The sequence below is a fragment of the Lolium rigidum genome, chromosome 7, assembly GCF_022539505.1.
Source record: "Lolium rigidum isolate FL_2022 chromosome 7, APGP_CSIRO_Lrig_0.1, whole genome shotgun sequence".
Lineage (NCBI taxonomy): Eukaryota > Viridiplantae > Streptophyta > Magnoliopsida > Poales > Poaceae > Lolium > Lolium rigidum.
Window position 1 is genome coordinate 101,120,617 of NC_061514.1, and position 27,993 is coordinate 101,148,609.

Here is a 27,993-nt window from a genome sequence, read left to right on the forward strand (position 1 = left end):
GATACGCGTACAAGACGCGACCGTTGGGAACCCCAAGAGGAAGGTGTGATGCGTACAGCGGCAAGTTTTCCCTCGCATGAAACCAAGGTTTAATCGAACCAGTAGGAGCCAAGAAGCACGTTGAAGGTTGATGGCGGCGAGATGTAGTGCGGCGCAACACCAGGGATTCCGGCGCCAACGTGGAACCCGCACAACACAAACCAAGTACTTTGCCCCAACGAAACAGCTGAGGTTGTCAATCTCACCGGCTTGCTGTAACAAAGGATTAGATGTATAGTGTGGAAGATGATTGTTTGCGTAAAACAAGAGAACAAGATTGCAGTAGATTGTATTTCATTATAGAGAATTGGACCGGGGTCCACAGCTCACTAGAGGTGTCTCTCCCATAAGATAAACAGCATGTTGGGTGAACAAATTACAGTTGGGCAATTGACAAATAAAGAGGGCATGACCATGCACATACATATTATGATGAGTATAGTGAGATTTAATTGGGCATTACGACAAAGTACATAGACCGCTATCCAAGCATGCATCTATGCCTAAAAAGTCCACCTTCGAGTTATCATCCGAACCCCTCCAAGCATTAAGTTGCTAACAACAGCACAATTGCATTAAGTATTGCACGTAATGTAATCAGTGGCTACATCCTCGAACATAGCACCAATGTTTTATCCCTAGTGGCAACAAGCACATCCATAATCTTAGAGATTTCGTCACTTCCCGCATTCACTGAGACATGAACCCACTATCGAGCATAAATACTCCCTCTTGGAGTTAAGAGCAAAAACTTGGCCGGAGCCTCTACTAATAACGGAGAGCATGCAAGATCATAAACAACACATAGATATAAATTGATAATCAACATAACATGGTATTCTCTATTCATCGGATCCCAACAAACACAACATATAGAATTACAGATAGATGATCTTGATCATGTTCGGCAGCTCACAAGACCCGACAATTAAGCACAATGAGGAGAAGACAACCATCTAGCTACTGCTATGGACCCATAGTCCAGGGGTAGACTACTCACACATCACTCCGGAGGCGACCATGGCGGCGTAGAGTCCTCCGGGAGATGATTCCCCTCTCCGGCGAGGTGCCGGAGGCGATCTCCCGAATCCCCCGAGATGGGATTGGCGGCGGCGGCGTCTCCGGAAGGTTTTCCGTATCGTGGCTCTCGGATCGGGGGTTTCGCGACGAAGGCTATTGAGTAGGCGGAAGGGCAGGTCAGGGGCGCCACGAGGGGCCCACGAGCACAGGCGGCGCGGCCAAGGGCTTGGGCCGCGCCGCCCGCCGTCCTGGCCACCTCGTGGCCCCACTTCGTTGACTCTTCGGTCTTCTCGGAAGCTTCGTGGCAAAATAGGACCCCGGGCGTTGATTTCGTCCAATTCCGAGAATATTTCCTTACTAGGATTTCTGAAACCAAAAACAGCAGAAAACAAGAATCGGCACTTCGGCATCTTGTTAATAGGTTAGTTCCGTAAAATGCACGAATATGACATAAAGTGTGCATAAAACATGTAGATATCATCAATAATGTGGCATGGAACATAAGAAATTATCGATACGTCTGAGACGTATCAGCATCCCCAAGCTTAGTTCCTCGCTCGTGCCGAGCGAGTAAACGATAAACAAAGATAATTTCTGGAGTGACATGCCATCATAACCTTGATCATACTATTTGTAAGCATATGTAGTGAATGCAGCGATCAAAACAATGTATATGACATGAGTAAACAAATGAATCATAAAGCAAAGACTTTTCATGAATAGTACTTCAAGACAAGCATCAATAAGTCTTGCATAAGAGTTAACTCATAAAGCAATAATTCATAGTAGAGGCATTGAAGCAACACAAAGGAAGATTAAGTTTCAGCGGTTGCTTTCAACTTGTAACATGTATATCTCATGGATAATTGTCAACATAGAGTAATATAACAAGTGCAATATGCAAGTATGTAGGAATCAATGCACAGTTCACACAAGTGTTTGCTTCTTGAGGTGGAGAGAGATAGGTGAACCGACTCAACAATAAAAGTAAAAGAAAGGTCCTTCAAAGAGGAAAGCATCGATTGCTATATTTGTGCTAGAGCTTTGATTTTGAAAACAAGAAACAATTTTGTCAACGGTAGTAATAAAGCATATGTATCATGTAAATTATATCTTACAAGTTGCAAGCCTCATGCATAGTATACTAATAGTGCCCGCACCTTGTCCTAATTAGCTTGGACTACCGGGATTATCGCAATGCATAAGTTTTAACCAAGTGTCACAAAGGGGTACCTCTATGCCGCCTGTACAAAGGTCTAAGGAGAAAGCTCGCATCGGATTTCTCGCTATTGATTATTCTCAACTTAGACATCCATACCGGGACAACATAGACAACAGATAATGGACTCCTCTTTTATGCATAAGCATGTAGCAACAATTAATTTTCTCATATGAGATTGAGGATATATGTCCAAAACTCGAAACTTCCACCATGGATCATGGCTTTAGTTAGCGGCCCAATGTTCTTCTCTAACAATATGCATGCTCTAACCATAAGGTGGTAGATCTCCCTTACTTCGGACAAGACGAACATGCATAGCAACTCACATGATATTCAACAAAGAGTAGTTGATGGCGTCCCCAGGAACATGGTTATTGCACAACGAGCAACTTAATAAGAGATAAAGTGCATAAGTACATATTCAATACCACAATAGTTTTTAGGCTATTTGTCCCATGAGCTATATATTGTAAAGGTGGAGGAATAGAAATTTAAAGGTAGCACTCAAGCAATTTACTTTGGAATGGCGGAGAAATACCATGTAGTAGGTAGGTATGGTGGACACAAATGGCATAGTGGTTGGCTCAAGTATTTTGGATGCATGAGAAGTATTCCCTCTCGATACAAGGTTTAGGCTAGCAAGGCTATTTGAAACAAACACAAGGATGAAGCGGTGCAGCAAAACTCACATAAAAGACATATTGTAAACATTATAAGACTCTACACCGTCTTCCTTGTTGTTCAAACTCAATACTAGAAATTATCTAGACTTTAGAGAGACCAAATATGCAAACCAAATCTTAGCATGCTCTATGTATTTCTTCATTAATAGGTGCAAAGTATATGGTGCAAGAGCTTAAACATGAGCACAACAATTGCCAAGTATCACATTATCCAAGACATTTAGCAAATTACTACATGTATCATTTTCCAATTCCAACCATATAACAATTTAACGAAGAAGAAACTTCGCCATGAATATTATGAGTAAAGCCTAAGGACATACTTGTCCATATGCTACAGCGGAGCGTGTCTCTCTCCCACGCAAAGAATGCTAGGATCCATTTTATTCAAACAAAACAAAAAACAAAAACAAACCGACGCTCCAAGCAAAATGCATAAGATGTGATGGAATAAAAATATAGTTTCAGGGGAGGAACCTGATAATGTTGTCGATGAAGAAGGGGATGCCTTGGGCATCCCCAAGCTTAAACGCTTGAGTCTACTTGATATATGCAGGGGTGAACCACCGGGGCATCCCCAAGCTTAGAGCTTTCACTCTCCTTGATCATGTTGTATCATCTCCCTCTCTTGATCCTTGAAAACTTCCTCCACACCAAACTTAGAACAACTCATTAGAGGGTTAGTGCACAATCAAAATATACATGTTCAGAGGTGACATAATCATTCTTAACACTTCTGGACATTTCACAAAGCTACTGAAAGTCAATGGAATCAAAATATCCATCGAACATAACAAAACAGGCAATGCAAAATAAAAGGCAGAATCTGTCAAAACAGAACAGTTCGTATTGACGAATTTTATTGAGGCACCAGACTTGCTCAAATGAAAATGCTCAAATTGAATGAAAGTTGCGTACATATCCGAGGATCACTCACGTAAATTGGCATAATTTTCTGAGTTACCTACAGAGAATTTTGCCCAGATTCGTGATAGCAAAGAAATCTGTTTCTGCGCAGTAATCCAAATCTAGTATGAACTTTACTATCAACGACTTTACTTGGCACAACAAAACACAAAACTAAGATAAAGAGAGGTTGCTACAGTAGTAAACAACTTCCAAGACACAAATATAAACAAAGTACTGTAGTAAAAACATGGGTTGTCTTCCATAAGCGCTTTTCTTTAACGCCTTTCAGCTAGGCGCAGAAAGTGTGTATCAAGTATTATCAAGAGATGGTGTATCAACCTTACCTTGGGCTTTACCCTTACCTTTCTTGTTCTTTTTCTTTCTCTTTGATTTAGGAAATATATGATTCCCCCCCGGTGTAGAGGTGAATTCCAGGGTGCCTTCTCCCACATCTATGATCTGCTCCCAATAGTTTCAGCAGGATCTTCCGAGTGTGATTTTTCCCTGTCCCTACACATTCAATAACAAGATAATCAATGGATATTGTTCTTCCAAGAATGGTTGTATGCACACCTGTGGCTATTCCCTTAGGAATTATAACGAGTTATCAATGAGAGTTATTTCTTCTCCTCCTTCATCAACTCCCCAAAGTTTCAAAGATTTATAAATGCTCTCAGGTATAAGGCAAAATTCAGACATAATATCACAATTGGCATGAAGAGTTTGATCACCGATAACAATTTTAACAGTAGGATCCCATAATGAAAGTTCAGAGTTCACTAAAACTTGTTCAAGACGATTACGAACATAGCGATAGTTGTCATCCAAGCGAGATGTACTTATCTCGAGATTGTTTAATCTATTATAAATGCTAATAAGGGCTGAATCAAAGTTATTAGCTGAATCATGTGATGCAACCAACTTCTTTATGGCATTAAAAGCTTGATCCCCATTGCAATTAAGGAAATCTCCTCCCACTAAAGCATCCAAAGCATATCTATAGCGAATCATAAGACCAAAATAAAAATTACTAAGGAGCAAACTTAGAGTCATTTGAGGTTCAGTTTTACGATAAGAAGTAAAAATTCTAGACCAAGCATCCTTAAAACTCTCCTCATCCCCTTGTTTAAAAGTGAAGACTAATTCTTCGAGCGAAGAAGTAACAGGTTCGTAGCTAGACATGGTAACAAAAGTAACTAATTTTTTTGTATTTTTAATATGGAGTGCAAGACAATAAATAAAGCAAACTAGATAAAGTAAATGCAAGTAACTAATTTTTTTGTGTTTTTCATATAGCAAACAAGATAGCAAATAAAGTAAAACTAGCAACTAATTTTTTTGTATTTTGATTTAGTGCAGCAAACAAAGTAGTAAATAAAACTAAGCAAGACAAAAACAAAGTAAAGAGATTGGGATGTGGAGACTCCCCTTGCAGCGTGTCTTGATCTCCCGCAACGGCGCGTAAACAGCTTCGGCGCAAAGTTGACGTGGGAGTTAGAGATCTCGTGGTGTAGCTTTTCTTCGGTCCCGGCAACGGCGCCGTAAACAGTCTTGATACGCGTACAAGACGCGACCGTTGGGAACCCCAAGAGGAAGGTGTGATGCGTACAGCGGCAAGTTTTCCCTCAGCATGAAACCAAGGTTTAATCGAACCAGTAGGAGCCAAGAAGCACGTTGAAGGTTGATGGCGGCGAGATGTAGTGCGGCGCAACACCAGGGATTCCGGCGCCAACGTGGAACCTGCACAACACAAACCAAGTATTTTGTCCCAACGAAACAGTGAGGTTGTCAATATCACCGGCTTGCTGTAACAAAGGATTAGATGTATAGCGTGGAAGATGATTGTTTGCAGAAAACAGTAGAACAGTATTGCAGTAGATTGTATTTCAGTATAGAGAATTGGACCGGGGTCCACAGTTCACTAGAGGTGTCTCTCCCATAAGATAAACAACATGTTGGGTGAACAAATTACGGTTGGGCAATTGACAAATAAAGAGGGCATGACCATGCACATACATATTATGATGAGTATAGTGAGATTTAATTGGGCATTACGACAAAGTACATAGACCGCTATCCAGACATGCATCTATGCCTAAAAAGTCCACCTTCGAGGTTATCATCCGAACCCCTTCCGGTATTAAGTTGCTAACAACGGACAATTGCATTAAGTATTGCGCGTAATGTAATCAGTGGCTACATCCTCGAACATAGCACCAATGTTTTATCCCTAGTGGCAACAACACATCCATAATCTTAGAGATTTTCGTCACTTCCCAGCATTCACGGAGACATGAACCCACTATCGAGCATAAATACTCCCTCTTGGAGTTAAGAGTAAAAACTTGGCCGCAGCCTCTACTAATAACGGAGAGCATGCAAGATCATAAACAACACATAGATATAAATTGATAATCAACATAACATGGTATTCTCTATTCATCGGATCCCAACAAACACAACATATAGAATTACGGATAGATGATCTTGATCATGTTCGGCAGCTCACAAGACCCGACAATTAAGCACAATGAGGAGAAGACAACCATCTAGCTACTGCTATGGACCCATAGTCCAGGGGTAGACTACTCACACATCACTCCGGAGGCGACCATGGCGGCGTAGAGTCCTCCGGGAGATGATTCCCCTCTCCGGCAGGGTGCCGGAGGCGATCTCCCGAATCCCCCGAGATGGGATTGGCGGCGGCGGCGTCTCTGGAAGTTTTTCCGTATCGTGGCTCTCGGTACAGGGGGTGTCGCGACGAAGGCTTTAAGTAGGCGGAAGGGTAGGTCAGGGGCGACGCGAGGGGCCCAGAGACGGGCGGCGCGGCCAAGGGTGGGGCCGCGCCGCCTGCCCTCCTGGTCACCTCGTGGCCCCACTCCGTTGACTCTTCGGTCTTCTGGAAGCTTCGTGGCAAAATAGGGCCCTGGGCGTTGATTTCGTCCAATTCCGAGAATATTTCCTTACTAGGATTTCTGAAACCAAAAACAGCAGAAAAAGCAACTGGCACTTCAGCATCTTGTTAATAGGTTAGTTCCAGAAAATGCACGAATATGACATAAAGTGTGCATAAAACATGTAGATATCATCAATAATGTGGCATGGAACATAAGAAATTATCGATACGTCGGAGACGTATCAATGACTGGCTAGGAGAAGTACTCATGCTCCTACTCTCAGTTCCGTGCATCCATGGGTTGTGGTGATGACAGTGTTCCAGGGTACAAGATTCATTCACGGTCCAAGCTTACTAAGGGTGACATCTCCTTCTGCTATCCTGCGAACCCTACGCCTGGACCTCCCACTATCTCTGGGATGTACTACTCCTATCTTGTGCTTGCCAAGATGTTCCGTGAGAGCCTCATCAGCAAGTCTGGCGACACCAGTGAAGTCCGGAACTATCACCTCAACCTGATGTATTATTGTCATCCTGACAGGGTAAGGAAGATTGATGGCTGTGATATTATCTACTGTGAACTAAAGCGAGCAATTATGGATCGCATGACTCCCAACTATGCTCAGTATGTTCAGCGGCTCATCAACTACATTGTTCCCGCTTCTCTCAATGTTCTTGGTGAAAGAGTCATCATGGACCCATTCAGGATACCCATTCAGGAGGCCACTCGTCCAGACGTTCCCTCCATGATGCCCTCCACTGAGCGCCGTTCCAAGGCCCACCATGATCATGATGCTAGCTCCAGTCACTCTCGGCGCTCCCATCATGGGGCCGCTCGCTTCTTCTCCAGCATGTGGCAAATGTGCAAGAACAGCAATGATGTTGCACATCAGACCCTTACTATGACCCAGGAGACACGGAGGCGCCAGACTGAGTTCATGGCCTCAAGGAACCATCATGTTCCTCCTCCTGGACCTGAGATGGAGCCTGTGGTAGCACCTCAGTGGGAGATGCCTCCTCTTACCGATGAGATGATCCAGAACTTCGACTTATCTGTGTACGCTCATGGTGCTCTCCCTCCTAGGACTGCTCGTGCTCCCACTCCTGCTGATGATGATGATGATGGTGATGACGATGAGGGTGATGCGGCTGCACATGATGGTGATGGCGAGAGCTCCTCCTCGATCGGGCTTGGTCACTACTGATGGGTGCGATAGCATCTCTCCTCTTTTTTTCGCCTTTTTGGTGTTCCGATGCCAAAGGGGGAGAAGAGAGTAGAGTCTAGGACCACAGGGTTCTTTGTTTGCCACAAGCCATGGGAGTTGCTTTATTTGGATTTTATATGGCTTGTGCTTGTTTACTTTGAGTTTTTCAAGAACCATTTGCTATCTCCAATAATTCGTGTATGGATGTGTATGGACGACTATTATGTGTGCTACTCTATGTTAGGATGATTATGTGTGCTATGCTTATATATCTTGATATGCACATCTCATACCATGCTTGTTTCCTAAAGATATTGGGGGAGCTTCTCATGTTTCACAAATGGTGCACTTTGCATTCAAACGCAAATTCTCCAAGTGCACACATTATGGGGGAGCTGTCGTAATATCTTATATGGAATCAAGGTTTAGAGCTTATCATAATATCTATTTGTGACTCTAGCTCGGTTTGTCATCGTATACCAAAAAGGGGAGATTGTAAGGGTATTTTACCCTTATCCATTATTTTGGTAACGATGACACTGTGCTAAAGTATTTGGCCTAATATGTTTATAAGGATAATCTCAGGTATTAGGCAATGAAGCGTAAATGGTGTATCAAGGGAACAAGAAGGCTAAAGGAGACCCCCCACTTCGACAACAATCAAAAAGGGTCTACAGGAGAAATCCGGTCTGCAGCCCGGTCCAACCGGGCCACCAACCGGCTAGTCCGGCGTGCTGGCCGGTCAATCGGGCGCCAACCGGGGTCCAAACGAAGAGCCAGCAGATCCGGTTGCCGCCCGGTCAGCCGGACTACAGACCGGCGAGTCCGGCGCTCCGTCCGGTCGACCGGGCGCCAACCGGCCGCCAACCGAAGGAGCTCCAGGACGACGCAAAGGGAATCCGGTCGCTGGTCCGGTCCGACCGGCCTCACGACCGGGCTGTCCGGTCTGTGGTCCGGTCAACCGGGTTGGTCGAGGAAAATGCTGAGGTGGCAAGTTGCAACGGCCAGATTTCGAAGAACACTATAAATACCCCTTCTCCTACCTTGGAAGAGTTAGGCAACACACTACAAGCTGTTCTTGAGCTCTCTCTCTCTCTTACTCCATTATTAGAAACACCAAAAGCCTCCGATCTCCCTCCTCCTCCACCCAAACTCAAATCCCTCCGGGGAATCACTAGAGGAGGACCCGATCTACTGTTCTACCAAGCCAAATCTCATTCCCCCTTGTATTCATCGAGAAGCTTGCTTCCTAGGGTTCCTTGGAAACCCTAGGTGGGCAAGAAGGAGTCCGGAAGCATCCGGGCTGTGGATTTGCTCCGGGCAAGATTGTGAAGGTTTGGAGGCTACCTCAAAGTCTACCACAAGTGAGTGAGCTATTCCTTCGTGGGATAGGCTCCGGAGAATAGGGTGAGCCTTCGTGGCGTGGGGAATCCTTCGTGGGACCTCCACCCTCCAAACGTGACGTACCTTGTTGCAAAGCAAGGGAACACGGGAATACATCCTCGTCTCCGCGTGCTATCGGTTATCTCTAACCGAACTCCTTACTTGTGATTTAAACTCGCTCGAGAGAGCCTTCGTGCTCGAGATAGTTGTATCTTCATATAGGTTGCTTCACCTAGTTTGCATTAGGCTCACCTTTATATTCCGCAAAACCTAATATTGCAAAGAAAGAATTAAAATCTGTAGAAACCTATTCACCCCCCCTCTAGGTTTACCATCTCTATACTTTCAAGTTCAAGTACCCGGCGACAATGACCGACGACGAGATCGTGAGGCTCGGCGTCCTCGTCTCGGAGGTGGACTGACCGATGCAGGCGCCGGTACGCTGGTACGCCGTCAGGCCTCACGGAGGAAGAGGCCCTCCGACGGGTGCTCGAGGACTTGTCCCCGCAACCGCCACCTCAACCTCAGCCGTACAATCTGTGGGATGCTCCACCTCCACCACCGGAGTGGGCTACTCCACCTCCACCGCCAGCGTGGGCTGCTCCACCTCCACCACCAGCGTGGGATGCTCAACCTTCACCACCGGTGTGCGCTGTTCCACCTCCACCACCGGCGTATGTCCCGCTGGTTGCCAACTGGCTGTGGCCGGTACCGAAGTTCGTCGTGATCGACGACAATGAGTAGGCACAGGCGTTAGTTTTTATATTTTTATTTTTCTTTCTTTTCTTTACTATGTAAATTATGTTTTTAGTTCAAAAAATGTAAAATCAAAAAAAAAAATGCGTCGTACCGCTGGAGGCACCCCTGACGCAAACTGACGCACGGTCGATTTCGACCATTTGGACCAACACAAACGGACACGCGCGGACATTTTAAACGTTCAATTTACTGTCGCCCCATTGAAGATGCCCTAAGTCTATCGCAAACCTAATATTATCCTCGCTTCTCTCTAGACTTTGTAGGTTTGGTACTAGAGTTTTAGTGGGGATTAGGGGGATAATCCGCTCCAAACTTCAAATCCCTCCTTATTCCCAATACATGTTTGGTGCTAGAGTATGTGTGAGTTTAATCCCCCACTTTTTCCTAAATTTTAGTGTAATTTTTTCAATCTCAATACTCTACCCCTACCTAGTGGATTGAAGATGGGGTTTGTGAAGATTAGGTGATAGCAGAGATTCATCCAATACTCTAGAGTATTATCCCCACTAATTCTCACGAAAGAGGCGTGTCCTTTTCGAAACTTGGATGGATAAAACGCACGAGGGTTGTTGAGGTCGAGGAGAAATTCCGAGTTTGTTTTCCCTTCTATCTGTCTGCGGTGGGGAAGTGGGGATACACCGTACACAGCTGTTGCTGTCGTCTTCCCATCCACAGTCCACCGATGTGGAAAACTCTTCACGCCCTATGTAGCCAGCCAAGTGAGGCAATGACAATTGCAACGCCGATAATAGTGAGACGCGGGCTTTTCTAGTCTTGTTGGTATCATAGGCGACCTATATGAGATCTCAAACATGGCGTGACTGTTAATGCCCTCCATAGTCCATCCTTCAGCGTCACCGGCCATGTTACGTTCGACACATCTATAATATTTATCGCTAAATCGCATGTATGTAGACATCATTTAGCGTCCGTTTATTCATTTCAGCAACAATTATTATAAATCGAAGGGAGCATGTGAAGGAGAGAAATAGGGGCGAGCGTTCAGAATCTGTCGCCCGTGTGCTCAGACGGTGGTAGTGTTTTTCCAGAAAAGTATAAAAAATATCAAAGTTGCCAAGGCCCATGTGAAATTTGCCCTGACAACATTTTTGTTCAGGTGATCTCGATCACACGATGATGACGTTTATGCATTGTTTTTATTTTTTAAGGCGCCGCTTTTCTACAATCTTTTAGAATTCCTGGTGTTGTGTTTAATTTGGTGATGGTTTATTGGGGGCTGATGCGAGGATTTGATTACCGTGGCGGTCTTTTTCCCCTTTTTCTTCTTTTTTCTCTTTTACATCTTAAATGTCGTTTGTCATATCTTTCTTGGTGCAGAGGCTAGATATAATTGATATCTTTACTATATTAATATATTTTCTTCGTTAAAAAGGTAAAATAGGGGGAGCAATGCACGAACATTTGCATGATGAGCGAAGTCAACTGTACGGAGTGAAAGATCTGGGATTTCTCTTTGATTCTATATATACTTACAAGTCTTACAGAAGACCTTCAAAGTAGGCTTTATCATATGAACACATTTGAGGCACAGGGAATAAACTACTAGTTAGAAACAAAGAGAAAGGCATAATTTTGAGGCATGTGAGAAGATCCAATACCCTCCTGCAGAATATGCCTCGCTTTGATTAGCATGAAAACAAGTTGCTTAACAAAGCATTATATGTACCATTCGCAAAAAATAAAAGCATTATACGGTACTACTACTACACGCATTGTCTCCATGTCTCCTCTTTGATGGGACATGCCTCAATTATTCGTACGTGGGCCGCACCTGGAAGTTGTAATGATAAGCTAATGTATGTATACAATATTTCAAATACAAAACAGGTAATGTATGCATACAGGTCCCCTTTCAGAATAGTCCAGTGCTATCAGGAGGTCCAGTCGTAGAGTCACATAGACGTATTTAGGAGCTAGTTGAGTGGTATAATAGGTAGGTAGGTTGCGGCCCCGGATGGTCGACCTGCTCAACGGTCTGCCATTCATGCGAGATGCATCATTGTCGAGATTAGACTGCTAGAGATGGACTCCCTCTTAGAATGATCAGGAGCCGCTATTTCGTACTGGCTTGTCTCTATGTATATATTGCACGTTGATTGGTGGTCTGGTGGATGCCTATCGTGGTCGAAGAGGACGGCTGGTGGACGAGGAGAAGAGGCGGGAAAGTTCAATGTACTTTTACCATTCTTAATTTGGAGTCTATCATCGTTGCTGTAAGTAATCAGATTTGAGCTGTCACGGTCCGCAGGGACGGGGCTAGGAATTAGAAAAATAGGGGTCAACGAAGTTCTAGTACTACTCTAGAGACGGAGGGCTAGGAATCTCTAATCATATACGAAGTTGTAGTATGTTTTGTAATATAAGCTTTGTATTATGTATTACGTTGATTAAATTGATTGTTAGCGTTGGAGACGCATAGTTATTTATATGAGGATAAACAATCACATCGAGCGACACCAAGATTCGGTAACGTAGTTCGGCGAACATCTAGGGGGCGGACGCTACTCCCCATATACTATCATGATACCATCAACGACAAGTCCACCAGGTGATATCAAATCTATAACGCCACGCCGGTCCAGCGTCACTGCCGCAGGCTCCAGACTGTTCCTGGAAATCGATCTGGTGTCTAACCTAGCTTGCATCTAGTCAATTTTAGCTACCCTCAGTGCTTTTACATATTACGCCAAGCTCGATTCCAACACGTAACCTACTGTTAATTAATTACAAATTCAGCCATAACACTATTCTCACATATATATATTCGACATATGTCTCGACATTGATGATTTAGGACATTGGAACGGAGAGAGTAGCACATAATCTACTTGATGAGAGGGGCCAAATAGCAGCAAAACGCAGTTAAAATCCTCAACAAATGTGTAGATAAAACTACAATATAGGAACGAGGGATGGAGCCATGCATGGCCCCTGCTCGCCCACCCCTAGCGGTCATGCATTTTGTCATCCGAGGAGCGTATAGAACAACACTAAGCTCACACAAGTTGCAGCTAGCAATCCAATCCAGAGCAGGGCCGGGGTAATTAGGCATCGAATCAGATGGAGGCAGGCCGTCTTCGATCCCCAAAACGATCTTTGTTTCGACACGATGCCGACTTGTCGGGGGTTGCCCTCGGCTCCTGGGCTCGACCGCGGCCATCTGAGGGCGTAAACAAAGAGACGAGACAGCCACATTCTCTGCATGTTGTTCTTCTCAAATGGAGATGGAGATGAGAACAACCTGGGACTGACGACGTCTCCGGCAGGCAGGTCTCTGGATAAGTTCATGCAAGCAGCCAAGGAACGCCCCGATTATGATACACGCCCACCTGCACGTCTGGATCGGGAGCGGTCGTCGCTTTCATCGGCTTTTGCAAACCCGAAGCAGCAGCAGCCCTCGAGGAGAAAACAAATTAAGGAGGACGTCAGTTGTGTGCTCCAGTAGTAGCTGTACCTCTTATACTACGTATTACTATATTATACTCTAGACTAGACTAGTAGACCAGTTACATGCGAGGATTGACGATGATTGCTCGTCTATGGATCGGCGCAGGTTCGTCTCCTTCTTCCCTGATACGCAGACGCGGATGCGGCGCGCGAACAAATCCCCGCGCGACGTAGACAGACGCGACGCGCGAACAAGTCCCCGCGCGCGCGATCAGATGAGATCACATATTCACATGAGATTATAGAGATCGAACAAACGGCCCTTCCGTCCCCGAGGGCTCAAAAGCCGTTTTCGAGTTTTCCAGATCATCAGGGGCGCGACAGCCGACAGGAGAGCACGGCACGGGGTCGAGTATGCAATCATGCATGTCAGGCGCGCGCGGGCTCTCCTAGTCCTAGTCGTGCGTATCTGGCGGAGACGGACTCGATCGGGCTGAGGGAAACGTGGGCAGTGAATGCAGCCGAGAGGGACGTCGTCACGTATGGATGGTCACCGATCGACTGGGTACGCCTCCATGCATGGCTCCATCCTCTATCCGATACGATCATGGCGACCAGCGGCGGCGAAGTGTCTATCCTTTGGCACGCGGACGCATGCATGTGGAAACAGCTAGCCAACACGGCCTCACGGGAGGGAGGAGGCGTGGCGAGGACTGATCCTGCGACGGTGCGAGCCGTCTTTCGTTTTCATTCCGCTGCTCAGGATATCCCGGCGCATATCCTCCCGGCGCGATAAAATTGACCGTCGCCCGGTCGCTGTATAACTGCTTCACAGAGAGCCAGCTGGATTTTGCCGGAAACTCTTTTTATTTCTTCACCATCATAACATTCCCTAATAATAACACTGAAATTTGGATACGAAGGTGCAGAGAAAAATACTTTTTTTAGACAAAAGGAATATATTAATATCGCGGAGCAACAACGCAATTCAAAAGGAAGAAGAAGAAAACAAATGTTTGCTACCGTGATCTATTTCCCTGTACCGCATCACATCTACCACAAAGATAACACCTAAAATCCAAATTCTCCAAAAACATTTCTCCAAGAAGGACGCAGTGCGAAAGTGTTGTTGCCGCCTAATCATAGATCTTATGTTTCGCCATGGAGAAAGTTTGTGCTCTTAAAATAATGTCTTCAACAAGACCATTGTAGTCCTTGGATTTTCACCCTGACATAGACGACTTTGTACTCCTCATGTGATGCAGCCCACACTTGCCAATGCCGCTACTACGAGTCATGAATCACCAAGCAAAATCCTCATTGCTCCGAAGACTCAGTCCACGATTACTAGGCCGTCATGACATTCTTCGCCACTGACTTCACCTTGGGACTCGAAAGACTTGTTCCATGATGGCAACACACGACGAAGCTTCACGTCTCGCCCTCCTGAAACTGTATGGCCAGAAAATGGGTGCATACGGCCAAATATCATCCGATCTACCAATCTATAGGCATCCCATACCCAATGGAGATTGTCGGTGGAGCCTTCCGGAATTCGTCACCGACCATATCAATGAGGGAAAGCAACAAGCAAAACAACATCTTGGCGCGAGAAGAACCTTAGGACCGCCTCCTTTATTAGGCAGATCGGCAGCCCCCCATGATGTCGCCTACCCGCTGGCCGTCTCGCAAAGCAGATCAGGGAATTCATGGGCACCGTTGCAACCACCTGCACCATGCGGAGATGAGGGTACGAGCCATGTCGAGTCTCCCGAACCAGGCATCGTGCCGCCCTTGCGGCCACAACAGTCGCCAAGGTCGCTGAAGAAGACCGGGGCTGCTACCCCGGCGTCCATCTCCACCGTATGAGTTGCGCCATCCAGGACTGCTGCAAATCTTCGGCTGGAGATCCGACCACTCGAGGAGGAAGAGGGCCCCGTAGCTGCTGGTTGCGCTCGGGAGGAGAGGCCATCACTTCAGCCCGCCACACAACCTTTGACCGGCAGCATCCTTCGATGGCGGCAGGGCAAGCATGGTGGAGGGGAAGGAGGAGGTTGCGGCTATGGTTCCGCCCGAGCCGCCTCTCCTGTGCGTGGTGCAGGGAATTAGGCGTTTGAGGCATATAAGTGCCATAAAAATACTTGATCTGGGCCCTTGCACTTCTGGAATCATGCGATCCAATGGCCTATAGCTTCTCCCAATTTTCCCGTCCCGCCACCACCGAAATAGTATATCTTATTTTCTCCGAAAAAGGTGTTTTCCTAGCGTTTTATGTTTGCATACAAAGTTTTTTAGGAATGACATTTTTGTGGCCTTTGAAAAAAGATATCCTATCAAAAGAGATTTACAGCAGTGGAAATTATCTTTTCTCATGGACCAGAAAAAATTATGAAACTTTATGTGCGAACATAAAATATATGGATGTACAACAAGATATGTTTCAAAAAATATTCTAAAATATGTTTGTCAGACAGTATGTGCGTCTACATCTATCAACCAAAGTGTATTTCAAGAAAAAGAAAAGAGAGAGAGCTTATCTCTGAACTAGACCACGCTTCAGCCACCTCAAACTACCGAAGTACCGAACCAAAGCGCATATGCAACAGATAGGAGTACCATGTCGACTGTTTTTAACATGTCTTGTGGCGCGTACATGATGGTGTCGGGCAAAATATTGATCTCTTTTGGATGATTCGCTACGCCCGCACGGTGGCTAACTTTTGGATGATTCTCGCTATCGCTTTGGGGTCGACATTTGGAAGTGGAAGGCAAGAAGCGCAAACTGGAAGACACCTGGGATCGCAAAAGTGGACGCTTTAAATTGTGCACAACCTTTTCTTTGTGCGTAAGAATCTTGTAGACCCAGCAAGATTCTTGTTTTGACCGTGAGAAGCAAGATTCTTGGTCTCGCAGTTTTTTTTAACGGGGACGGACGGGCCAGGACACAGAAACTGAAAGCAGATGCCATGCATGCTCATGATCTTGAGAATAACCTGATTTGACGATGCGCCGAGCGCCGCTGGTTGCTACAACCCGCTTCGGAGGCACTGGCAGGCCAGCATGGCCCCTCATCCTGAATAACATTGTGTTAAAAAGTGTTTGTCATGTTCAACAATCATCCCAAGACACTGAGGAGTTGTGAAGTACTCAAACCACTGACGGAGGATCAAACTCGTATGTATGATGTCCTGCAGTCTCGTCTGAAGATCGACTGGTTGGAAAGGGGAAAGAACTAGCGCGGGCTGTTCCCGGGCAGAGCTCCGCCGCCGGAACCGCCGTGGGAAAGGGAGGGGAGTGAGCTGAGCTCCGGCGCCATCCGTTGAAGAAAATGGCGCCGGCTCCGACTTGCCTCCTGCGCTGAATTTGGTTTTTGTGTGTGCAGCGTCTGAAGAAATATCACTGTGAATCCCTGCTAGGCTCTTGTGTCGGAGGGAGCCGCCGGAGCGGAGCGGATGGCGTTGCGCGGAGGAGGAGCTTTCCGGCACCGTTTTCTCCAGTTGCAACCGCCGGAGCTCGCTCCTAGCCCTTTCCCACGGCGGCAGCGGCAGAGCTCCGCCCGAGGACGCGTCGTGCTGCGCTAGGACAAAGCCAAGTCGTTTGGCGTTGGATCGTTTGCTGGCCGTTGGATCTACATGGACGGTGGATGAAGCGGGACAAAACAAGTCCATGAACCGGGGGTTTTTCCTCGCTCGTCTCGTCAGCCGTCTTCTCCCCGACCGAGCCACATCCCGATGCCGCCCAAATCGAAGGCCGCGGCGGCGGCCGCCGCCGCGGAGCCAGTCTCCGTCGAGGACCTCTTCTCGGCGCTCCACCGTCACATCGAGGCCGGCCAGTTTCCGCAGGCCGTCAAGGTCGCCGACCAAGGTCAAGCACTCTCTCTCTCTCCCCCGACGCGCTTCCGGCGCCACGCCGTAACTCTACGCGACACTGACCCCCGCGGCTAATCCTGCAGTTCTCGCGGTGGCGCCGGGCGACGAGGACGCGGTGCGGTGCAAGGTGGTGGCGCACATCAAGTCCGACAGCACGGACAGGGCGCTCGCGGCCATCCGCGCCGCCGACCGCCTCCCCATCGATCTCAGCTACTATAAGGTGAGCCGCATGTTGATCCTTCTACAGCCTTGGCGGTGCGCTGGATCCGTCCGTGTTTGCTTGCTGTCGTGACTGCCTGGATCAGTAGGCCGCGGCTTTTAGGATCTAGCAGTAGTCAGATCCGAGTACTTGTGGTGAAGCATTTATTATTATGTGACAAGGTTTTGTTCAGCAATGCAGAAACATAGCCAGAATTCACTATCATGCCGGATAGCAGCATAATGGTCGATGAACTAAGATTGAATTCCGACCTCACTTAAATATTGATCACTTGATCTTTGACATTTCTTTAGGATCTCTACTTTCCCATAGACCAATAGTTTTCCTCATCTTTTAATTATTTTTATACCTGAACGTAAAAGTTTGGCGATCTCGGTGATGACGAGACGAAAAGTTTACCTTTGAATATCAAAAATAGTTTGATGTCCAACAGATTGCTGGGCACGATACTGGCAGCACTGCATATAAAGTTTTATTTTAGAGAACAGCATTGTGTAACAAAGCTTGCTACTGGGATTTGTAATATGATGAAATCCATGTGCAATCATAAACTTGCAATGCACACTGAAGAGTTGTTTGCGGCCTGGCAAGAAGCTGTGGCCCTGCAAGTTAAATACTTGTGATGCCATTTTTTTATTATTATGCTTGTCTAACTTAAATTTGAAATTTGAGGTTCCAATGAGTGCAAAGAGTCCATAATTGCAAGAGATTTGCACATTTCATTCTATGTTTCTTTGTCTGTTATGGTACTGCAGCTGTAACTGTGTGTTTTTTTTAGATCGGACTGTTTTTGTTTAAACATGGCCTTTTTACTCCTTAATTGATAATTATCATCCAGATAAAAATATCAATATGTTGATCTCTTTTGATTGTTTCTATGCTTGTATGTTCTACTTTTTTACTTATATGAAGCATTAGATGGCAAGGTTTTGCGGTTGATAGCTAATGCTAAAACATAACCGGCACTATCATGTTGGTAGCAGTACAACGGCTGATGAACTAAGATTGGATTCCATTGTCACTTAAGTGTTGATCTTTGACATTTCTTTAGGATCTATACTTTCCTATAGACTAATAGTTTTTCTTTGATTTTTTTTTTTAATAAATCTTGACCACTGCGGCATTTATTTGCTGGTAATAAAAGAATAATATGTGCAAATGCGCTGAATAGTATTTTTTATCTATATTCAGGCATACTGCTACTACAGGCAGAACAAATTGAAAGAAGCTCTGGAGATATTGAATGGCCAAGAAGAAACAGCTGCTGTTCTCCAGTTAGAATCCCAGATCTATTACCGACTAGCAAGAATGACTGATTGCTTGAATAGCTATGAGAAGCTCCAAAAATTTAAGATTGACTCAGTGGATCTAAATGTAAATACCATCGCTGCTCTGGTTGCAGCTGGAAGGGCTTCTGAAGTACATGCAGCCATGAAGGCGCAAAAGGTTGATCTTACCACTAGAGCGCTCAGAGATGCTAGGAGCTTTGAGCTTGCATATAATTCTGCTTGCACCTTGATAGAAAATAAGAAGTATTCAGAAGCTAAAGAGCAGCTGGACTTGGCGAAAAGGTGATTTTGCTGGCAAACTTATATCTCAAATGAATGCATAATCCTGGCTTAATGAACTGATAATCGAATCATACCGTTTCTCTTGTAAGATTAGAGGCTTGGTAACCAGTAAAAGTTTGATTAGTTCATTGGTCCATTAGTACTTCCACTCTTTCCCATAATTCTATGTATCTAATTCTGGATAAGTCACGCCATTGGCAAGTCTATTAAGCTCCTGCGGTTAGCTAGATTTCAATTTCTTATTTTGTCTGTAGAATTGGGAAGGAGGAACTTATGGTGGAAGATTATGCAGAAGAGGAGATTGAATACGAATTAGCTCCTGTATCTGCTCAGCTTGCTTATGTACAGCAGGTACCTAAATTTGGTCGATTCTCTTGTAGCCAATCTTTATTGGGCCCTGTTACCTATTTTTGGCTACAAGCAATTAAATTTTCTATCTGCATTTTCAGTTACAAGGACAGACTCAAGAAGCTATGGAAACCTATATTAATATGACAAACAAGAAATCAGGAGATCCCTCATCACTTGCTGTGGCAACAACTAACCTTATATCATTGAAAGGTACAAAGGATGCTGCTGATAGCTTGAGGAAGCTTGACCAGCTTGTTGAGAAGTCTACAGCTCCAAACCAGTTGCAACTTATTGAGAGCCTTGAATTCAAGTTACCCCCAAGGAAAAAAGAAGCCCTGTATTCTGCTCGCGTTCTTTTACTCCTCCATGCAAATAAAATTGACCAGGTTTGCCTTGCATTATTGATCCATCTCCCATTTACCTGTTTCTATAATTTTTTTTGATCTATTACTCATCTGGGATCATACTGCTGCTGAACTTTTGTTTGTTGTACTTGTGACACTTTTGTATCTTTTTTTATACTAAGCTTATGTTGAATTTTAGCTAGCAGGAGTCAAGAGTCACATCTGTTAGATGTTGGTCACTCAATGAGTAATAACCATTTGATTGAAAACTGATATAAAGTATCTGCTTGATTGGTTACATAGGCATCCTAGCTCTCATTAACTGTTTGCAATAATATTGTTGGAAATAATCTTGTAGTTGCTTAGTAGTTAAGCTAGCAGCACTAGTTCAGTTTGGGTTTTGCTTGTAGCAGCAAAACGCCATCTAGACATTAGCTGTACTTGGTCGGCCACTGTAGCAGGTCGGCACTGTAGCAGGTCGGTCACTGTAGCAGGTTAGTGTTAGAGTACGTCATGGGCCTGGGCCCATTAGTCTTAGGTTTTGCTTAGGGGTCAAGTAAGCCTTGCTTGGGAGTCAAGTAAACCTCTCTATATAAGGAGAGGAGATGTATCAATCTAATCAAGCAAGAATTAAGAAGGAAATCCCTTCCCTCTTGCCACCGGCCGTGGGCAAGGCCCCCGGCCGGCCCTCTCGCGCCATCCCTCTAGCAGCACCATAACACTTGGTATCAGCTTTCCAGGTTTGATCATGTCCAGCCATCCCACCACCACTGGCCCGATGGCCACCACCACCGGCGCCCCGCCCAGGCCGGTGCCGGCCACCTCCACCGCGCCGCTTCCCGTCGCCCTCACCTCGGAGGAGATCGCCGGAGCAATCCGCGATCTCACCACTGCTGTCCAGGAGATCCGTCTCTTCCTGGCCGGTCCCTACGGGCCGCCGCCGGCGGCGCTGCTGCCGTGGCAGCCGACGCTGCTGCTGTCGTTGCCGCCACCCGACATCGGGCTGTTGCAGTCCCCGCTGCCGCTGTCCACCATCTCCGGGCCGGGCCCTACCTCGGCGCCGGGGGTCCCTCTTCTCCAGCAGCCGGCCGCCTTTTTCCCCACCGGGATGCTGCGGCAACGGCGGCAGCCGCCGCCGCCACCAACGCCGTTGCAGCTGCTGTCCTCACCGATGCTGTCCCTGTCGTTCGGTGGGCGGGCCGCAACGGCAGCAGCAGCTGCCGTCGCCACCAACACCGCGGCGGCGGCTGCCGCCACCGCCGACGCCGTCCTCGCCTTTCGGCGGTGTGGGAGCGACCTTGGCCCCGGGCTCTACATCAACACCGCCCGAGATGCCCTGCCACCAGGTCCGTTTCCTCCGTCGCCGTCACCGCTTCGGCTTGGATCGCTATCCGCCACGTGTCGGCGGTGGTGAGGCTGCGAGCTGCTCGCGTGCGGCCTCCTAGCGCGTCGGCGTGTGCGGGAGATGCGTGATCTGCAGTTGCAGCTCCTCCAAGTTGCGCATCGTTGCGCAACGAACCTCGATCTCGTCCGCTGCGTCGGGGATCTTGGGCGTGCGGTTCACCCCACGGGCGGCGGACATGCTGTTTTTCCCGCGGGCAGCGACCTCCAAGTCTGCGACATCGACAGTCAGCCGGCGGGGAGAAGACATGGTGTCACCGACAGGAGCGCACCGCGTAGCACCACTGCATTCTTCCGCCGGCCGCCGCGAGGGCTCCCTTGGTCCCGATGGTGTCCTTGGGATCCAGGGGGCTGTAAACGCACAAGTTCGGCGCACGGAGGATTCTTGCCTTATCGTTCGGAGTCAAAAATAAAGAGTTGGAGTCTCATTCGGGTTAGCTTATTTCAGGTCAATACAATAGGCCGAGATGTAAAAGGCTTGTTTTTAGGCGTTAGGTTTGTGTGGGGTCGAATCGTCGTTAGGTTGCAGCTCGAGGACGAGCTGCATGTCCGAGTGGGGTGTAGTGTTAGAGTACGTCATGGGCCCGGGCCCATTAGTCTTAGGTTTTGCTTAGGGGTCAAGTAAGCCTTGCTTGGGAGTCAAGTAAACCTCTCTATATAAGGAGAGGAGATGTATCAATCTAATCAAGCAAGAATTAAGAAGGAAATCCCTTCCCTCTTGCCACCGGCCGTGGGCAAGGCCCCCGGCCGGCCCTCTCGCGCCATCCCTCTAGCAGCACCATAACAGTTAGTTACTGTACTAGGTCGGTCACTGTAGCACCGACCTGAAAACCTCTATATAAGAGGCACCCTATGTGAAGCAATAGAGAGAGAAAAAAATGTAGCAGTCTAGAGCTGCACCAAGCTACTTGTGTCCACTTTCAATTTGAGTTGAGAGTGTGTGTGTCCAAGTGCAAAGAGTGAGTAGCAGCAACTCTTAATAGTAGCTTTCATTTGGTATCAGAGCCACGGCGATGGCGTTGGTTCCGCACGGTGGTGGCGCCGGGGGGAGCGCGATGCCGCTCTTCTGTCCGATACTCACCCGCGACAACTACACTCGTGCGGGCGATCAAGGTCGAGGCCAACCTCGACGTGCGGGGGCGTCCGGGAGGCGGTGGTTCCGGAAGACTCGACGGTGGCGGTCGATCCGGAGAAGAACAAGAGGGCGAGGGCATACCTGCTCGGCGCGCTCTCGGAGGACATTCTCCCGCGGGTGTCGTCGAAGAAGATGGCGGCGGCGATGCGGGAGTGCCTCAAGGCGCGGTTCGTCGGCGCGGATCGCGTCAAGGCAGCTCGGCTGTCGACGCTCCGCGGCGAGTTCGATCGGCTGATCATGGCGGACGGCGAGGAGCTAGACATCTACGCTGGCAAGATCGGCTGCATGGCCACCAAGTTTGCAAGCCTCGGTGGGACGCTGAGCGACGCCCAGATGGTGAAGAAGCTGCTCGACACCGTTCCGGACTCGCTGTTCGCGGCAGTGGCCGGCATCGAGCAGTTCTGCGACGTCGAGACCATCTGCTTCGACGACGTGCTCGGGCGTCTCAAGGCGTTCCAGGAGCGGACGGAGCGGCGCAAGGCGGCTGTTGGCGGAGAGCGTCGTGGCGACCAGCTGCTGCTCACGGCCGCTCAATGGGAGGCACGACGACGTCAGCGCGGCCGTGGCCACGACCACAACGACATCAGGAGCAGCGTGGACTCAGGCGCGAGGGGACGGCGCGGCAAGTGCTGGAACTGTGGCGTTCGCGGCCACTTTTCCCGTGACTGCCCCGAGCCCAGGAAGGAGAAGGCGTTTCTCGCCAACGTCGACTACGAGCCGTCGTTGTACTAGGTTGTGACTTGGGGGGAGATAAGCCATTTCGTGCGGTGTCGACGACCAGCGTGTTCGTGCGCGTCTAGGTTGTACATGGCCGTGGCAGGAGTGCCCAGCTTGTCGTGCGTCAGAGAGCGTTGGTGATCTGTTGAAGGCCTGCGGCGTTGTGCGCATTGGAGCGTGTTGTGCGTGCGGGCGGTATGTGCGGATCAAGCAGCCAAGTGCGCGTCTCAAGATGAAGACGAGGAAGAAGATGACAAGATTAGGGGGGTGATTGTTGGAAATAATCTTGTAGTTGCTTAGTAGTTAAGCCACTGTAGCAGGTCGGTCACTGTAGCAGGTTAGTTACTGTACTAGGTCGGTCACTGTAGCACCGACCTGAAAACCTCTATATAAGAGGCACCCTATGTGAAGCAATAGAGAGAGAAAAAAATGTAGCAGTCTAGAGCTGCACCAAGCTACTTGTGTCCACTTTCAATTTGAGTTGAGAGTGTGTGTGTCCAAGTGCAAAGAGTGAGTAGCAGCAACTTTTAATAGTAGCTTTCAAATATGTCCTACATCGTTTCAGTGTTCTTGTATATGTTCCATGATTTTTGAGTCGCCGAGTCAAGTCAAGTCGCCGAGGCTAAGACTCGTGACTTGGTGACTTGACTCAGCGACTAGGGCTTGTATAGTCGCCCCAAGTCGCCTAGCATGTACTAGCAGTTTTTTTCCATCTTTGTAATATCAAACTTGTAACAGCAGAGTCTGAACGGCCAGCCTCTACCTCCAGGCCTGTCATCTATCACACCCAGGCCTGCCAGGCCCAGCCCAGCCCAACTAACAGCTCCCAGCCTATCCCCCGTCACTAAAACCTAGAATCTGAACGGCCAGCCTTGCCTCCTCCTAGCGCCGCCCAGCTCGAGCCTCCTCCTAGCGCCGCCAGCCTCTGTGCCGCCGGTGAGGAGCGGCGGCGACCGGCGGCGGACGGCGGCAGCCAGCCTCGCAGCCTCGCCGCGCGACCCTCTCCTTCCTCCTAGCGCCGCCGGCCTTGCAACCTCCTGAGCTCTGCACTTTCTCTCCCTTTCTCTCTGAAATCCGGTGGCGGCTCGAGCCTCTCCTCCTGAGCCGCTGTATAGTCGCAGGAAGTCGCCGCTGAGCCAGTGACGTGGTGCGACTTGCTCCATGAGTCAAGTCGCCTGCGCGACCCAGCCACGCCACGACGACTCGACGATTAGTCGGCGACTCAAAAACCATGATATGTTCTGGAAAATTCGCTTAAGCTCTGGGCTTAGATGAACCCAGAATACAGACCATGCACTACTATGGAGATTCACGCTGGAAGATGTATTCCGTTTCGTATAGATAATTCCGTTGTCCTTTTTTATTGCTGCATGGCCCATGTCTGTACCCCTAGTTAATGAAGTTCATCTACCACAACAGAAGTCTGTTGACGTTCTGGACCAATATCCACAATATTCTGGACTGTTTCACCGACGAACGTTCTCGTCTAAACTTCCACCAATCCAGGTCCTCGCTTTCCTCCCTCCATGTGTTCTGTGGGCACCTTACCTTCCCTGGCTCGCTGCCGATGATGTTTGGGTGAAGGACACATCCTCTATGCGGCTCTAGTTAGCATATCTCTTGTTCAAAAAAAAATAGTTAGCACATCTTAGTTGTTCTTGTTATCTTGTATATATGTGCCGCTCTACACCTCTCCAATTCTGCCCAGATCTGTGACACTTCTGGCCGTGAGTGCCTCTCAGCGATACCTTGAGGCTCGCCGGCATCGTTGTGCCTTCCCTGGTAAACCATCGTCCTCGTCATCAATTCCGACCATCATCCTCGTCCGCTCCCTGGTCATCGAGACATCAACCTGATGTTGCCGTCAGCAGTGGGGTGGTGCCGACCAAGAAATCGCATCCATGCTGGTCATTATTTTGATCATTTTCTGAAAGTTCGCTGAACTAATTTGTGTGTAATGCATTTTGTTGTACTCATTCTTGACACTTTTTTGTAGTACTTCAAATCTATTCTGGCGTATCTTACTCTATCTTAGAGAAAATAAGATCTGTGCAATACTTCACTTTTAACTGATTTTCTTTGTTGAAATCTGACTTGTTTTGTCCATGCATCAAAATTCTCCCTTCACCCAGATCTGTTCACGTATCAGTGTATCATCGATTTTGTGTTTTGTTCTTACAAGGCAGCGACAAGAGAGTGATTTCTTGATTAGAATTCGTTCTTCCAATTATGATTGAGCTGCTGTTTTTGATGCAAAAGCGAGGTTTTAAGCTGTGTGCAAAAGCATCTTTTATTTATTCAAATACTTTATTCATCTCATCAACGATTACGTGTCGACGTGTCACAACTTGTCGCTGGGGTACCGACAAGCAGACAAGTCGTGACAAGTCTAGACAAGTGCTAGACTTGTCGATGTGTTGTCGACAAGGAACTACTAAAAAATACTAAGTAACCAGCCTATCAATTTTGGTATACTGGAATATATATTGATGGCATAGGGAGTGGAGACAAACCATGGGAGAGGTGGAAGTGGCGGTGCCGGCGAGCCGGCGGTGGCCAAAGGAGAGGCGGCGCCAGGGGATGGACGCTAGGGAAGAGGCGGCTGGGGGAGGGAAATGCGACCAGAAACTGGGACGTAGGGTTTCAGGAGGATATTTATATCCCAAACATACAACTTGTCGCTCGACCAATTGACCTAGACAAGTCGAGGCTTGTCGCCGACAAGTCAATTTATCGATCGACAAGTTCAACTTGTCGTGTTGCTCCAACGTGTCGACATCAGAGTTGCGACACGTAGACTTGTCGTGCGACAAGTCTAGACTTGTCGAGCGACACTTAATCGTTGCATCTCGTTCAAAGATTTTGTTCTTGCAACATGTACTAATTGGGTGAAAAATGGGAAGTAAATTTGCAATTCTTCTGATTTGTTGTTGCAACATGTTTTAATTGAGTGAAAATTGAGCAGAAAATTTAGAACTAATGCACTAACGGCGGCCTGCTTAAAAAAATCAAGATGTGTTTCTGTACAATGGAACATGAAAGTGCAGAGTCCCAGGGCCGGTGGTTCAGTACGTTGCCATGGTGCCCTCCCTCATCTGTTACGAGCATTGACACCGAATCTGAAACCCACCGCCTGCAGCTGGCTCACACGCAATGGATACCTTGCAGTTTCTACACAATTTCCATAGGACCGTATCTGAGCAAGATATTCAGTTTGGAACAAATCCCAAACCCATGTATGTGGACCAGATATCTGGAGCAGTTGTGCTCGGGTGTCAAAACACCACCCCCATATGTTCTCATTTATTTGCGTGATTCCCTTAAAAGTGTCATTGATTCAGTTAACAAAATAATCAGTCAACTTTGTAGGAAATTGTGATCATTATGATCCTTTTCATTCACCCATATTTGGCCAACATACATTCACTTGGCATTATGCTATAGTTAGTTTCATTGTCAGTTTTAAGCGTTAGTCACTACTAGTTCCTAGCTTAGTCATGTTCTATTTTCTTATTTTTGCTTCACTCAAACTAACACATAGTGAATCTGTATTGTATATTTAAGGCACATGAGTTGGTCAGTGGACTGCTTGGCATGTTTCAAGACAGCATATTCCCTATTTTACTTCAAGCTGCAGTTCACGTGAGAGAAAAGAAGGTCCAGAAAGCTGAAGAAGTTCTTAGCCGTTATGCTGAGAAGCATCCTGATAATTCTAAAGAAGTCCTCCTTGCACTTGCCCAGATTGCTGCCAGTGCAAACCATTTTCAAATTGCTGCTGACTCGCTGTCTAAAATATCTGACATCCAGCACATGCCTGCAACAGTTGCTACACTAGTAGCTCTAAAAGAGCGTCTAAGTGACTCTAATGGTGCTGCTTCTGTGCTTGATTCTGCTATCCAGTGGTGGAAGAATGCCATGACAGAGGATAACAAGTTAGATGTGTTCATGCGGGAGGCTGCTTCATTTAAGCTCAATCATGGGCGTGATGAAGAGGCCTGCCAACTGTATGAGGAACTTGTGAAGAGCTATGGGAGCACGGAAGCGTTGGCTGGGTTAGTCGCAACTTCAGCTCGCACAGACCTTGAGAAAGCTGAGCTATATGAGAAGAAGCTGAAGCCATTGCCTGGTCTTAAGGGAATTAACGTGGAGAGCCTGGAGAAGACATCTGGTGCAAGACATGTAGACCAAGCTGTGAAGGTGGATGTTCCTGAGGAAGTGAAGAAGCAAAAGGCTAAGAAGAGGAAGAGGAAGCCTAAATATCCAAAGAACTTTGATCCAGCGAACCCGGGGCCACCCCCAGATCCTGAGAGATGGCTTCCCAAGAGGGAGAGGTCGAGTTACCGTCCAAAGAGGAATAAGAGGGGGACTCAGGTCAGAGGTGCCCAAGGTTCTGTGAGTAAGCATGATGCAGCTGCCACCAATGCAGGTGGTGCCTCTTCGAAAGCAAGCCAATCCACCACCTCAGCAAAGGCTCCAGAACCACCGAAGGGCTCCAACAAGTCCCGGAATAAAAAGTCAAGGAGATAGGCGACAAATTTGTTGTCACAGTTTAACAAATACAAAAAAGACTGTCCATTTTGTATGCTGACTTGCCAATGTTTTTTTGTATTATTTGCACTGGATTGCCCTCTACTGTGCTTTTAGAATCATCATTATGGTGACTTGAGTTGAGAGTGTTGCTGGCATATCTGACTGAGAGGGAATATTCCACAACTAGTTGAATTCTGTTTGCATTGCTTTATATTTTCTTATCGGGGGTATCATTGCTGGAAGCAGCGGCGTCATGCTGTAGCTGCCTGATTCAGATCTGCATTGTGTTGCAGTCGAAATCATTCTTGCTAGTTTGCAAAGTTGCCGCAGT

The 27,993-nt window shown here is 47.3% G+C and overlaps 1 protein-coding gene across 1 annotated transcript; it reads left to right on the top strand.

Annotated features, from left to right (window-relative positions):
• The first annotated feature begins 17,255 nt into the window (after positions 1 to 17,255).
• On the top strand, positions 17,256 to 27,873 carry LOC124674382 (signal recognition particle subunit SRP72-like). Its single transcript, XM_047210426.1, has 6 exons — positions 17,256 to 17,388; positions 17,477 to 17,613; positions 18,805 to 19,184; positions 19,439 to 19,535; positions 19,634 to 19,921; positions 26,697 to 27,873. Exons 1-6 carry the CDS (start codon positions 17,256 to 17,258, stop codon positions 27,657 to 27,659), a joined length of 1,998 nt encoding a protein of 665 aa, XP_047066382.1. The 3' UTR covers positions 27,660 to 27,873.
• Positions 27,874 to 27,993: the final 120 nt, after the last annotated feature.

What these genes read in the sequence shown, in the direction of transcription:
- LOC124674382 (XM_047210426.1), top strand. Translation starts at nt 17,256, where the DNA reads ATGCCGCCCAAATCGAAGGCCGCGGCGGCGGCCGCCGCCGCGGAGCCA. An exon ending in CAGCTGGACTTGGCGAAAAG is followed by an intron (nt 19,185 to 19,438) that starts GTGATTTTGCTG and finishes TTTTGTCTGTAG; the next exon opens with AATTGGGAAGGAGGAACTTA. An exon ending in AGCTTGCTTATGTACAGCAG is followed by an intron (nt 19,536 to 19,633) that starts GTACCTAAATTT and finishes CTGCATTTTCAG; the next exon opens with TTACAAGGACAGACTCAAGA.